At 53.0% G+C, this 12,500-nt stretch overlaps 1 protein-coding gene across 1 annotated transcript in view; it reads left to right on the forward strand.

Moving 5' to 3' along the window:
* The window catches only part of NFKBIE (NFKB inhibitor epsilon), a 71,611-nt gene that overhangs the window by 11,501 nt on the left and 47,610 nt on the right, over positions 1 to 12,500 (forward strand). The window contains exons 2-3 of the mRNA XM_075598821.1: positions 508 to 610; positions 5,075 to 5,276. Of these exons, the coding sequence (XP_075454936.1) occupies positions 508 to 610; positions 5,075 to 5,276 (305 nt within the window). The remainder of the gene's footprint in view (positions 1 to 507; positions 611 to 5,074; positions 5,277 to 12,500) is intronic.

Consider the following 12,500-nt stretch of genomic DNA (forward strand, 5'->3'; position numbering starts at 1 on the left):
TACACACACGCGGTCTCTCTGTTACACACGCGCGGTCTCTCTGTTACACACGCTGTCTCTCTGTGCTCCCTGCAGGCTCCTGCACCTGGCTGTGATACACTGCATGCCGGACATGGCGCTGTATTTCACCTCTCTGTTACACACACACGGTCTCTCTGTTACACACACACAGACGCGGTCTCTCTGTTACACACAGACACGGTATCTCTGTTACACACACGGTCTCTCTGTTACACACGCTGTCTCTCTGTGCTCCCTGCAGGCTCCTGCACCTGGCTGTGATACACTGCATGCCGGACATGGCGCTGTATTTCACCTCTCTGTTACACACACACGGTCTCTCTGTTACACACACGCGATCTCTCTGTTACACAGACACGGTATCTCTGTTACACACACACGGTATCTCTGTTACACACACGTGGTCTCTGTTTCACACACGAGGTCTCTCTGTTACACACACGCGGTCTCTCTGTTACACACGCTGTCTCTCTGTGCTCCCTGCAGGCTCCTGCACCTGGCTGTGATACACTGCATGCCGGACATGGCGCTGTATTTCACCTCTCTGGTTCCTATGGAAATTCTGGACATGCAGAATGACTTGTTCCAGGTTTGTATTTCCCTGCAGATCCCATGAGCCTGAGCTCCTGCTGTCACCCTGCAGCTGCATGTATCTGTGTGTCACACTGCAGCTGCATGTATCTCTGTGTGTCACCCTGCAGCTGTATGAATCACTGTGTGTCACCCTGCAGCTGTATGTATCTCTGTGTGTCACCCTGCAGCTGTTTGTATCACTGTGTCACCCTGCAGCTGTATGTATCACTGTGTGTCACCCTGCAGCTGTATGTATCTCCGTGTGTCACCCTGCAGCTGTATGTATCTCTGTGTGTCACCCTGCAGCTGTATGTATCACTGTGTGTAACCCTGCAGCTGTATGTATCTCTGTGTGTCACCCTGCAGCTGTATGTATCACTGTGTCACCCTGCAGCTGTATGTATCACTGTGTGTCACCCTGCAGCTGTATGTATCTCTGTGTGTCACCCTGCAGCTGTATGTATCTCTGTGTGTCACCCTGCAGCTGCATGTATCTCTGTGTGTCACCCTGCAGCTGTATGTATCACTGTGTCACCCTGCAGCTGTATGTATCACTGTGTGTCACCCTGCAGCTGTATGTATCTCTGTGTCACCCTGCAGCTGTATGTATCTCTGTGTCACCCTGCAGCTGTATGTATCACTGTGTCACCCTGCAGCTGTATGTATCACTGTGTCACCCTGCAGCTGTATGTATCACTGTGTGTCACCCTGCAGCTGTATGTATCTCTGTGTCACCCTGCAGCTGTATGTATCTCTGTGTCACCCTGCAGCTGTATGTATCACTGTGTCACCCTGCAGCTGTATGTATCACTGTGTGTCACCCTGCAGCTGTATGTATCTCTGTGTCACCCTGGAGCTGTATGTATCACTGTGTGTCACCCTGCAGCTGCATGTATCTCTGTGTGTCACCCTGCAGCTGCATGTATCTCTGTGTGTCACCCTGCAGCTGTATGTATCACTGTGTGTCACCCTGCAGCTGCATGTATCTCTGTGTGTCACCCTGCAGCTGTATGTATCACTGTGTCACCCTGCAGCTGTATGTATCTCTGTGTGTCACCCTGCAGCTGTATGTATCACTGTGTGTCACCCTGCAGCTGTATGTATCACTGTGTCACCCTGCAGCTGTATGTATCACTGTGTGTCACCCTGCAGCTGCATGTATCTCTGTGTGTCACCCTGCAGCTGTATGTATCACTGTGTCACCCTGCAGCTGTATGTATCTCTGTGTGTCACCCTGCAGCTGTATGTATCACTGTGTGTCACCCTGCAGCTGTATGTATCACTGTGTCACCCTGCAGCTGTATGTATCTCTGTGTGTCACACTGCAGCTGTATGTATCACTGTGTGTCACCATGCAGCTGTATGTATCTCTGTGTGTCACCCTGCAGCTGTATGTATCACTGTGTGTCACCCTGCAGCTGTATGTATCTCTGTGACACACCCTGCAGCTGTATGTATCACTGTGTGTCACCCTGCAGCTGTATGTATCACTGTGACACACCCTGCAGCTGTATGTATCTCTGTGACACACCCTGCAGCTGTATGTATCTCTGTGACACACCCTGCAGCTGTATGTATCACTGTGTGTCACCCTGCAGCTGTATGTATCTCTGTGTGTCACCCTGCAGCTGTATCACTGTGTGTCACCCTGCAGCTGTATGTATCACTGTGTGTCACCCTGCAGCTGTATGTATCTCTGTGACACACCCTGCAGCTGTATGTATCACTGTGTGTCACCCTGCAGCTGCATGTATCTCTGTGTGTCACCCTGCAGCTGTATGAATCACTGTGTGTCACCCTGCAGCTGTTTGTATCACTGTGTCACCCTGCAGCTGTATGTATCACTGTGTGTCACCCTGCAGCTGTATGTATCTCTGTGACACACCCTGCAGCTGTATGTATCACTGTGTGTCACCCTGCAGCTGTATGTATCACTGTGTGTCACCCTGCAGCTGTATGTATCTCTGTGACACACCCTGCAGCTGTATGTATCTCTGTGACACACCCTGCAGCTGTATGTATCTCTGTGACACACCCTGCAGCTGTATGTATCACTGTGTCACCCTGCAGCTGTATGTATCACTGTCACCCTGCAGCTGTATGTATCTCTGTGTCACCCGGCAGCTGTATGTATCTCTGTGTGTCACCCTGCAGCTGTATGTATCACCGTGTGTCACCCTGCAGCTGTATGTATCTCTGTGTATCATCTGCCGCTGTATGTATCACTGTGTGTCACCCTGCAGCTGTATGTATCACTGTGTGTCACCCTGCAGCTGTATGTATCTCTGTGTCACCCTGCAGCTGTATGTATCACTGTGTCACCCTGCAGCTGTATGTATCACTGTGTGTCACCCTGCTGCTGTATGTATCACTGTGTGTCACCCTGCAGCTGTATGTATCATTGTGTGTCACGCTGCAGCTTTATGTATCTCCGTTTTGTCACCCTGCAGCTGTATGCATCACTGTGTCACCCTGCAGCTGTATGCATCACTGTGTCACCCTGCAGCTGTATGTATCACTGTGTCACCCTGCAGCTGTATGTATCTCCGTGTGTCACCCTGCAGCTGTTTGTATCTCCGTGTGTCACCCTGCAGCTGTATGTATCACTGTGTCACCCTGCAGCTGTATGTATCACTGTGTGTCACCCTGCAGCTGTATGTATCACTGTGTGTCACCCTGCAGCTGTATGTATCACTGTGTGTCACCCTGCAGCTGTATGTATCACTGTGTCACCCTGCAGCTGTATGTATCTCTGTGTCACCCTGCAGCTGTATGTATCTCTGTGTCACCCTGCAGCTGTATGTATCACTGTGTCACCCTGCAGCTGTATGTATCTCAGTGTCACCCTGCAGCTGTATGTATCTCTGTGTGTCACCCTGCAGCTGTATGTATCTCTGTGTCACCCTGCAGCTGTATGTATCACTGTGTCACCCTGCAGCTGTATGTATCACTGTGTGTCACCCTGCAGCTGTATGTATCTCTGTGTCACCCTGCAGCTGTATGTATCACTGTGTCACCCTGCAGCTGTATGTATCACTGTGTGTCACCCTGCAGCTGTATGTATCACTGTGTGTCACCCTGCAGCTGTATGTATCACTGTGTCACCCTGCAGCTGTATGTATCTCTGTGTCACCCTGCAGCTGTATGTATCTCTGTGTGTCACCCTGCAGCTGTATGTATCACTGTGTGTCACCCTGCAGCTGTATGTATCACTGTGTCACCCTGCAGCTGTATGTATCTCTGTGTCACCCTGCAGCTGTATGTATCACTGTGTCACCCTGCAGCTGTATGTATCACTGTGTGTCACCCTGCAGCTGTATGTATCACTGTGTGTCACCCTGCAGCTGTATGTATCACTGTGTGTCACCCTGCAGCTGTATGTATCACTGTGTGTCACCCTGCAGCTGTATGTATCACTGTGTGTCACCCTGCAGCTGTATGTATCACTGTGTGTCACCCTGCAGCTGTATGTATCACTGTGTGTCACCCTGCAGCTGTATGTATCTCTGTGTCACCCTGCAGCTGTATGTATCACTGTGTCACCCTGCAGCTGTATGTATCACTATGTGTCACTATGTGTCACCCTGCAGCTGTATGCATCACTGTGTCACCCTGCTGCTGTATGTATCACTGTGTGTCACCCTGCAGCTGTATGTATCACTGTGTGTCACCCTGCAGCTGTATGTATCACTGTGTCACCCTGCAGCTGTATGTATCACTGTGTGTCACCCTGCTGCTGTATGTATCACTATGTGTCACTATGTGTCACCCTGCAGCTGTATGCATCACTGTGTCACCCTGCTGCTGTATGTATCACTATGTGTCACTATGTGTCACCCTGCAGCTGTATGTATCACTATGTGTCACCCTGCAGCTGTATGTATCTCCGTGTGTCAACCCGCGGTGGGTAGGGACGGCTTTGTGTGTCACCCTGCAGTGGGAGGGGTCGGCTCTCTTTAATGTCACCCTGCGGTGGGAGGGGATGTTCTTTGCATGGGGAGTAACCCCGCTGTCCCCCCCGCAGACAGCCCTGCACCTGGCAGTATACCTGGGGCAGGACACGGCTCTGTGTGTCACCCTGCGGTGGGAGGCTCTGTGTGTCACCCTGCGGTGGGAGGGGCCTGTGCATGGGGAGTAACCCCCCTGTGTCCCCCCCCCCCCCCGCAGACAGCCCTGCACCTGGCAGTATACCTGGGGCAGGACACGGCTCTGTGTGTCACCCTGCGGTGGGAGGGGCCAGCTCTGTGTGTCACCCTGCGGTGGGAGGGGCCTGTGCATGGGGAGTAACCCCCCTGTCCCCCCCCCGCAGACAGCCCTGCACCTGGCTGTATACCTGGGGCAGGACACGGCTCTGTGTGTCACCCTGCGGTGGGAGGCTCTGTGTGTCACCCTGCGGTGGGAGGGGCCAGCTCTGTGTGTCACCCTGCGGTGGGAGGGGCCTGTGCATGGGGAGTAACCCCCCTGTCCCCCCTCTCTGCAGACAGCCCTGCACCTGGCAGTATACCTGGGGCAGGGGGACGTGGTGCAGAACTTGGTGTGGAGGGGAGTGAGCCTGGAGTTACAGGACCGGAAAGGTGACACCGCTCTGCACGTGGCCTGTGAGAACCAGCACGTGGACTGTGCCAGGATCCTGCTGCAGGGGCCCAGGGGCCCCCAAAACCTGCAGCTGCAGAACTGGAAAGGTGAAAGGGACAGAGGCGCAGGTCCCCTCTCACTTTAATCCCAATCTCCTCTCCCTCTCACGTTAATCCCAATCTCCTCTCCCTCTCACGTTAATCCCAGTCTCCTCTCCCTCTCTCACGTTAATCCCAGTCTCCTCTCCCTCTCTCACGTTAATCCCAGTCCCCTCTCACGTTAATCCCAGTCTCCTCTCCCTCTCACGTTAATCCCTGTCTCCTCTCCCTCTCTCACGTTAATCCCAGTCCCCTCACGTTAATCCCAGTCTCCTCTCCCTCTCACGTTAATCCCTGTCTCCTCTCTCTCACGCTAATCCCAGTCTCCTCTCCCTCTCTCACGTTAATCCCAGTCTCCTCTCCCTCTCTTACGTTAATCCCAGTCCCCTCTCACGTTAATCCCAGTCTCCTCTCCCTCTCACGTTAATCCCTGTCTCCTCTCTCTCACGTTAATCCCAGTCTTCTCTCCCTCTCTCACGTTAATCCCAGTCCCCTCTCCCTCTCTCACTTTAATCCCAGTCCCCTCTCCCTCTCCCATTTTAATCCCAGTCCCCTCTCCCATTTTAATCCCAGTCCCCTCTCCCTCTCTCACTTTAATCCCAGTCCCCTCTCCCTCTCTCACGTTAATCCCAGTCTCCTCTCCCTCTCTCACGTTAATCCCAGTCCCCTCACGTTAATCCCAGTCTCCTCTCCCTCTCACGTTAATCCCTGTCTCCTCTCTCTCACGTTAATCCCATTCTCCTCTCCCTCTCTCACGTTAATCCCAGTCTCCTCTCCCTCTCTTACGTTAATCCCAGTCCCCTCTCACGTTAATCCCAGTCTCCTCTCCCTCTCACGTTAATCCCTGTCTCCTCTCTCTCACGTTAATCCCAGTCTTCTCTCCCTCTCTCACGTTAATCCCAGTCCCCTCTCCCTCTCTCACTTTAATCCCAGTCCCCTCTCCCTCTCCCATTTTAATCCCAGTCCCCTCTCCCATTTTAATCCCAGTCCACTCTCCCTCTCTCACTTTAATCCCAGTCCCCTCTCCCTCTCTCACTTTAATCCCAGTCCCCTCTCCCTCTCTCACTTTAATCCCAGTCCCCTCTCCCTCTCACTTTAATCCCAGTCCCCTCTCCCTCTCTCACATTAATCCCAGTCTCCTCTCCCCTCACTCACTTTAATCCCAGTCCCCTCTCTCTCTCTCACTTTAATCCCAGTCCCCTCTCTCACTTTAATCCCAGTCCCCTCTCCCTCTCTCACTTTAATCCCAGTCCCCTCTCCCTCTCTCACTTTAATCCCAGTCCCCTCTCCCACTTTAATCCCAGTCCCCTCTCCCTCTCACATTAATCCCAGTCCCCTCTCACATTAATCCCAGTCCCCTCTCCCTCTCTCACTTTAATCCCAGTCTCCTCTCCCTCTCTCACATTAATCCCAGTCCCCTCTCCCTCTCTCACTTTAATCCCAGTCTCCTCTCCCTCTCTCACATTAATCCCAGTCCCCTCTCCCTCTCCCACGTCAATCCCAGTCCCCTCTCCCTCTCCCACTTTAATCCCAGTCCCCTCTCCATCTCCCACGTCAATCCCAGTCCCCTCTCCCTCTCTCACTTTAATCCCAGTCCCCTCTCCCCTCTCACGTTAATCCCAGTCCCCTCTCCCTCTCCCACTTCAATTCCAGTCCCCTCTCCCTCTCTCACATTAATCCCAGTCCCCTCTCCCTCTCCCATTTTAATCCCAGTCCCCTCTCCCTCTCTCACTTTAATCCCAGTCCCCTCTCCCTCTCCCACGTCAATCCCAGTCCCCTCTCCCTCTCTCACTTTAATCCCAGTCCCCTCTCCCTCTCTCACTTTAATCCCAGTCCCCTCTCCCTCACTCACATTAATCCCAGTCCCCTCTCACGTTAATCCCAGTCCCCTCTCCCTCTCACTTTAATCCCAGTCCCCTCTCCCTCTCTCACATTAATCCCAGTCCCCTCTCCCTCTCACTTTAATCCCAGTCCCCTCTCCCTCTCTCACGTTAATCCCAATCCCCTCTCCCTCTCACTTTAATCCCAGTCCCCTCTCCCTCTCTCACTTTAATCCCAGTCCCCTCTCCCTCTCTCACATTAATCCCAGTCCCCTCTCCCTCTCTCACATTAATCCCCTCTCCCTCTCTCACTTTAATCCCAGTCCCCTCTCTCTCACTTTAATCCCAGTCTCCTCTCCCTCTCTCACATTAATCCCAGTCCCCTCTCCCTCTCCCACTTTAATCCCAGTCCCCTCTCCCTCTCACGTTAATCCCAGTCTCCTCTCCCCTCTCTCACTTTAATCCCTGTCCCCTCTCCTTCTCTCACTTTAATCCCAGTCCCCTCTCCCTCTCTCACATTAATCCCAGTCCCCTCTCCCTCTCTCACTTTAATCCCATTCTCCTCTCCCTCTCTCACTTTAATCCCATTCTCCTCTCCCCTCTCTCACTTTAATCCCAGTCTCCTCTCCCTCTCTATATTTAATCCCAGTCCCCTCTCTCACGTAAATCCCAGTCCCCTCTCCCTCTCTCACTTTAATTCCAGTAACCTCTCTCACATTAATCCCAGTCCCCTTTCCCTCTCCCATTTAATCCCAGTCCCCTCTCCCTCTCTCACTTCAATCCCAGTCCCCTCTCCAATTTTAATCCCAGTCCCCTCTCCCTCTCTCACTTCAATCCCAGTCCCCTCTCCCTCTCTCACGTTAATCCCAGTCCCCTCTCCCTCTCTCACATTAATCCCAGTCTCCTCTCCCCTCTCTCACTTTAATCCCAATCCCATCTCCCTCTCACTTTAATCCCAGTCCCCTCTCCCTCTCTCACTTTAATCCCAGTCCCCTCTCCCTCTCACTTTAATCCCAGTCCCCTCTCCCTCTCCCACTTTAATCCCAGTCCCCTCTCCCTCTCTCACTTTAATCCCAGTCCCCTCTCCCACTTTAATCCCAGTCCCCTCTCCCTCTCACATTAATCCCAGTCCCCTCTCCCTCTCTCACTTTAATCCCAGTCTCCTCTCCCTCTCTCACTTCAATCCCAGTCCCGTCTCCCTCTCTCACATTAATCCCAGTCCCCTCTCCCTCTCTCACTTTAATCCCAGTCCCCTCTCCCTCTCTCACTTTAATCCCAGTCCCCTCTCCCTCTTTAATCCCAGTCCCCTCTCCCTCTCCCACTTTAATCCCAGTCCCCTCTCCCTCTCACGTTAATCCCAGTCCCCTCTCCCTCTCTCAGGTTAATCCCAGTCCCCTCTCCCTCTCACTTTAATCCCAGTCCCCTCTCCCTCTCTCACTTTAATCCCAGTCCCCTCTCCCTCTCTCACTTTAATCCCAGTCTCCTCTCCCTCTTTCACTTTAATCCCAGTCCCCTCTCTCTCTCCCACGTCAATCCCAGTCCCCTCTCCCTCTCTCACTTTAATCCCAGTCTCCTCTCCCTCTCTCACTTTAATCCCAGTCCCCTCTCCCTCTCTCACTTCAATCCCAGTCTCCTCTCCCACATTAATCCCAGTCCCCTCTCCCTCTCACGTTAATCTCAGTCCCCTCTCCCTCTCTCACTTTAATCCCAGTCCCTTCTCCCTCTCTCACTTTAATCCCAGTCCCCTCTCCCTCTCACTTTAATCCCAGTCCCCTCTCCCTCTCCCACTTCAATCCCAGTCCCCTCTCCCTCTCCCACATTAATCCCAGTCCCCTCTCCCTCTCACGTTAATCTCAGTCCCCTCTCCCTCACTCACATTAATCCCAGTCCCCTCTCCCCTCTCATGTTAATCCCAGTCCCCTCTCCCTCTAATCCCAGTCCCCTCTCCCTCTCTCACATTAATCCCAGTCCCCTCTCCCTCTCACTTTAATCCCAGTCCTCTCTCCCTCTCTCACGTTAATCCCAATCCCCTCTCTCTCACTTTAATCCCAGTCCCCTCTCCCTCTCTCACTTTAATCCCAGTCCCCTCTCCCTCTCTCATTTTAATCCCAGTCCCCTCTCCCTCTCTCACTTTAATCCCAGTCCCCTCTCCCTCTCTCACATTAATCCCAGTCCCCTCTCTCACATTAATCCCAGTCCCCTCTCCCTCTCCCACTTTAATCCCAGTCCCCTCTCCCACTTTAATCCCAGTCTCCTCTCCCTCTCTCACTTTAATCCCAGTCCCCTCTCCCTCTCTCACATTAATCCCCTCTCCCTCTCTCACTTTAATCCCAGTCCCCTCTCCCTCTCTCACTTTAATCCCAGTCTCCTCTCCCTCTCTCACATTAATCCCAGTCCCCTCTCCCTCTCCCACTTCAATCCCAGTCCCCTCTCCCTCTCCCACATTAATCCCAGTCCCCTCTCCCTCTCACGTTAATCTCAGTCCCCTCTCCCTCACTCACATTAATCCCAGTCCCCTCTCCCCTCTCACGTTAATCCCAGTCCCCTCTCCCTCTAATCCCAGTCCCCTCTCCCTCTCTCACATTAATCCCAGTCCCCTCTCCCTCTCACTTTAATCCCAGTCCTCTCTCCCTCTCTCACGTTAATCCCAATCCCCTCTCTCTCTCTCACTTTAATCCCAGTCCCCTCTCCCTCTCTCACTTTAATCCCAGTCCCCTCTCCCTCTCTCATTTTAATCCCAGTCCCCTCTCCCTCTCTCACTTTAATCCCAGTCTCTTCTCCCTCTCTCACTTTAATCCCAGTCCCCTCTCTCACATTAATCCCAGTCCCCTCTCTCACATTAATCCCAGTCCCCTCTCCCTTTCCCACTTTAATCCCAGTCCCCTCTCCCACTTTAATCCCAGTCTCCTCTCCCTCTCTCACTTTAATCCCAGTCCCCTCTCCCTCTCCCACTTTAATCCCAGTCCCCTCTCCCACTTTAATCCCAGTCTCCTCTCCCTCTCTCACTTTAATCCCAGTCCCCTCTCCCTCTCTCACTTTAATCCCAGTCTCCTCTCCCTCTCTCACATTAATCCCAGTCCCCTCTCCCTCTCACACTTTAATCCCAGTCCCCTCTCCCTCTCTCACGTTAATCCCAGTCTCCTCTCCCCTCTCTCACTTTAATCCCAGTCCCCTCTCCTTCTCTCACTTTCATCCCAGTCCCCTCTCCCTCTCTCACATTAATCCCAGTCCCCTCTCCCTCTCTCACTTTAATCCCATTCTCCTCTCCCTCTCTCACTTTAATCCCATTCTCCTCTCCCCTCTCTCACTTTAATCCAAGTCCCCTCTCCCTCTCTCACTTTAATTCCAGTAACCTCTCTCACATTAATCCCAGTCCCCTTTCCCTCTCCCATTTAATCCCAGTCCCCTCTCCCTCTCTCACTTCAATCCCAGTCTCCTCTCCCTCTCTCACTTTAATCCCACTCCCCTCTCCCCCTCTCACATTAATCCCAGTCCCCTCTCCCTCTCTCACGTTAATCCCAGTCCCCTCTCCCTCTCTCACATTAATCCCAGTCTCCTCTCCCCTCTCTCACTTTAATCCCATCTCCCTCTCACTTTAATCCCAGTCCCCTCTCACTTTAATCCCAGTCCCCTCTCCCTCTCCCACTTTAATCCCAGTCCCCTCTCCCTCTCACGTTAATCCCAGTCCCCTCTCCCTCTCTCACTTTAATCCCAGTCCCCTCTCCCTCTCACTTTAATCCCAGTCCCCTCTCCCTCTCCCACTTTAATCCCAGTCCCCTCTCCCTCTCTCACTTTAATCCCAGTCCCCTCTCCCACTTTAATCCCAGTCCCCTCTCCCTCTCACGTTAATCCCAGTCCCCTCTCCCTCTCTCACTTTAATCCCAGTCTCCTCTCCCTCTCTCACTTTAATCCCAGTCTCCTCTCCCTCTCCCACTTCAATCCCAGTCCCGTCTCCCTCTCTCACATTAATCCCAGTCCCCTCTCCCTCTCTCACTTTAATCCCAGTCCCCTCTCCCTCTCTCACTTTAATCCCAGTACCCTCTCCCTCTTTAATCCCAGTCCCCTCTCCCTCTCCCACTTTAATCCCAGTCCCCTCTCCCTCTCACGTTAATCCCAGTCCCCTCTCCCAGGTTAATCCCAGTCCCCTCTCCCTCTCTCACTTTAATCCCAGTCCCCTCTCCCTCTCTCACTTTAATCCCAGTCCCCTCTCCCTCTCTCACTTTAATCCCAGTCTCCTCTCCCTCTCTCACTTTAATCCCAGTCCCCTCTCTCTCTCCCACGTCAATCCCAGTCCCCTCTCCCTCTCTCACTTTAATCCCAGTCTCCTCTCCCTCTCTCACTTTAATCCCAGTCCCCTCTCCCTCTCTCACTTCAATCCCAGTCTCCTCTCCCTCTCTCACATTAATCCCAGTCATCTCTCCCTCTCACGTTAATCTCAGTCCCCTCTCCCTCTCTCACTTTAATCCCAGTCCCCTCTCCCTCTCTCACTTTAATCCCAGTCCCCTCTCCCACTTTAATCCCAGTCCCCTCTCCCACTTCCATCCCAGTCCCCTCTCCCTCTCCCACTTTAATCCCAGTCCCCTCTCCCTCTCTCACTTTAATCCCAGTCCCCTCTCCCACTTTAATCCCAGTCCCCTCTCCCTCTCACTTTAATCCCAGTCCCCTCTCCCTCTCTCACATTAATCCCAGTCTCCTCTCTCTCTCTCACTTTAATCCCAGTCTCCTCTCCCCTCTCTCACTTTAATCCCAGTCCCCAGTCCCCTCTCCCTCTCTCACATTAATCCCAGTCTCCTCTCCCCTCTCACTTTAATCCCAGTCCCCTCTCTCACTTTAATCCCAGTCCCCTCTTCCTCTCTCACTTTAATCCCAGTCCCCTCTCCATCTCTCACTTTAATCCCAGTCCCCTCTCCCTCTCTCCCTCTCTCACTTTAATCCCAGTCTCCTCTCCCTCTCTCACATTAATCCCAGTCCCCTCTCCCACTTTAATCCCAGTCCCCTCTCCCTCTCTCACAATTATCCCAGTCCCCTCTCCCTCTCTCACGTCAATCCCAGTCCCCTCTCCCTCTCTCACGTTAATCCCAGTCCCCTCTCCCACTTTAATCCCAGTCCCCTCTCCCTCTCTCACTTTAATCCCAGTCCCCTCTCCCTCTCTCACTTTAATCCCATTCCCCTCTCTCACTTTAATCCCAGTCTCCTCTCCCTCTCCCACTTTAATCCCAGTCCCCTCTCCCTCTCTCACTTTAATCCCAGTCCCCTCTCCCTCTCTCACTTTAATCCCAATCCCCTCTCCCTCTCTCACTTTAATCCCAGTCCCCTCTCCCTCTCTCACTTTAATACCAGTCTCCTCCCCCTCTCCCACTTTAATCCCAGTCCCCTATCCCTCTCCCACTTTAATCCCAGTCCCCTCTCCCTC

The sequence above is a fragment of the Ascaphus truei genome, chromosome 4 (assembly GCF_040206685.1).
Source record: "Ascaphus truei isolate aAscTru1 chromosome 4, aAscTru1.hap1, whole genome shotgun sequence".
NCBI classification, from domain to species: Eukaryota; Metazoa; Chordata; class Amphibia; order Anura; family Ascaphidae; genus Ascaphus; species Ascaphus truei.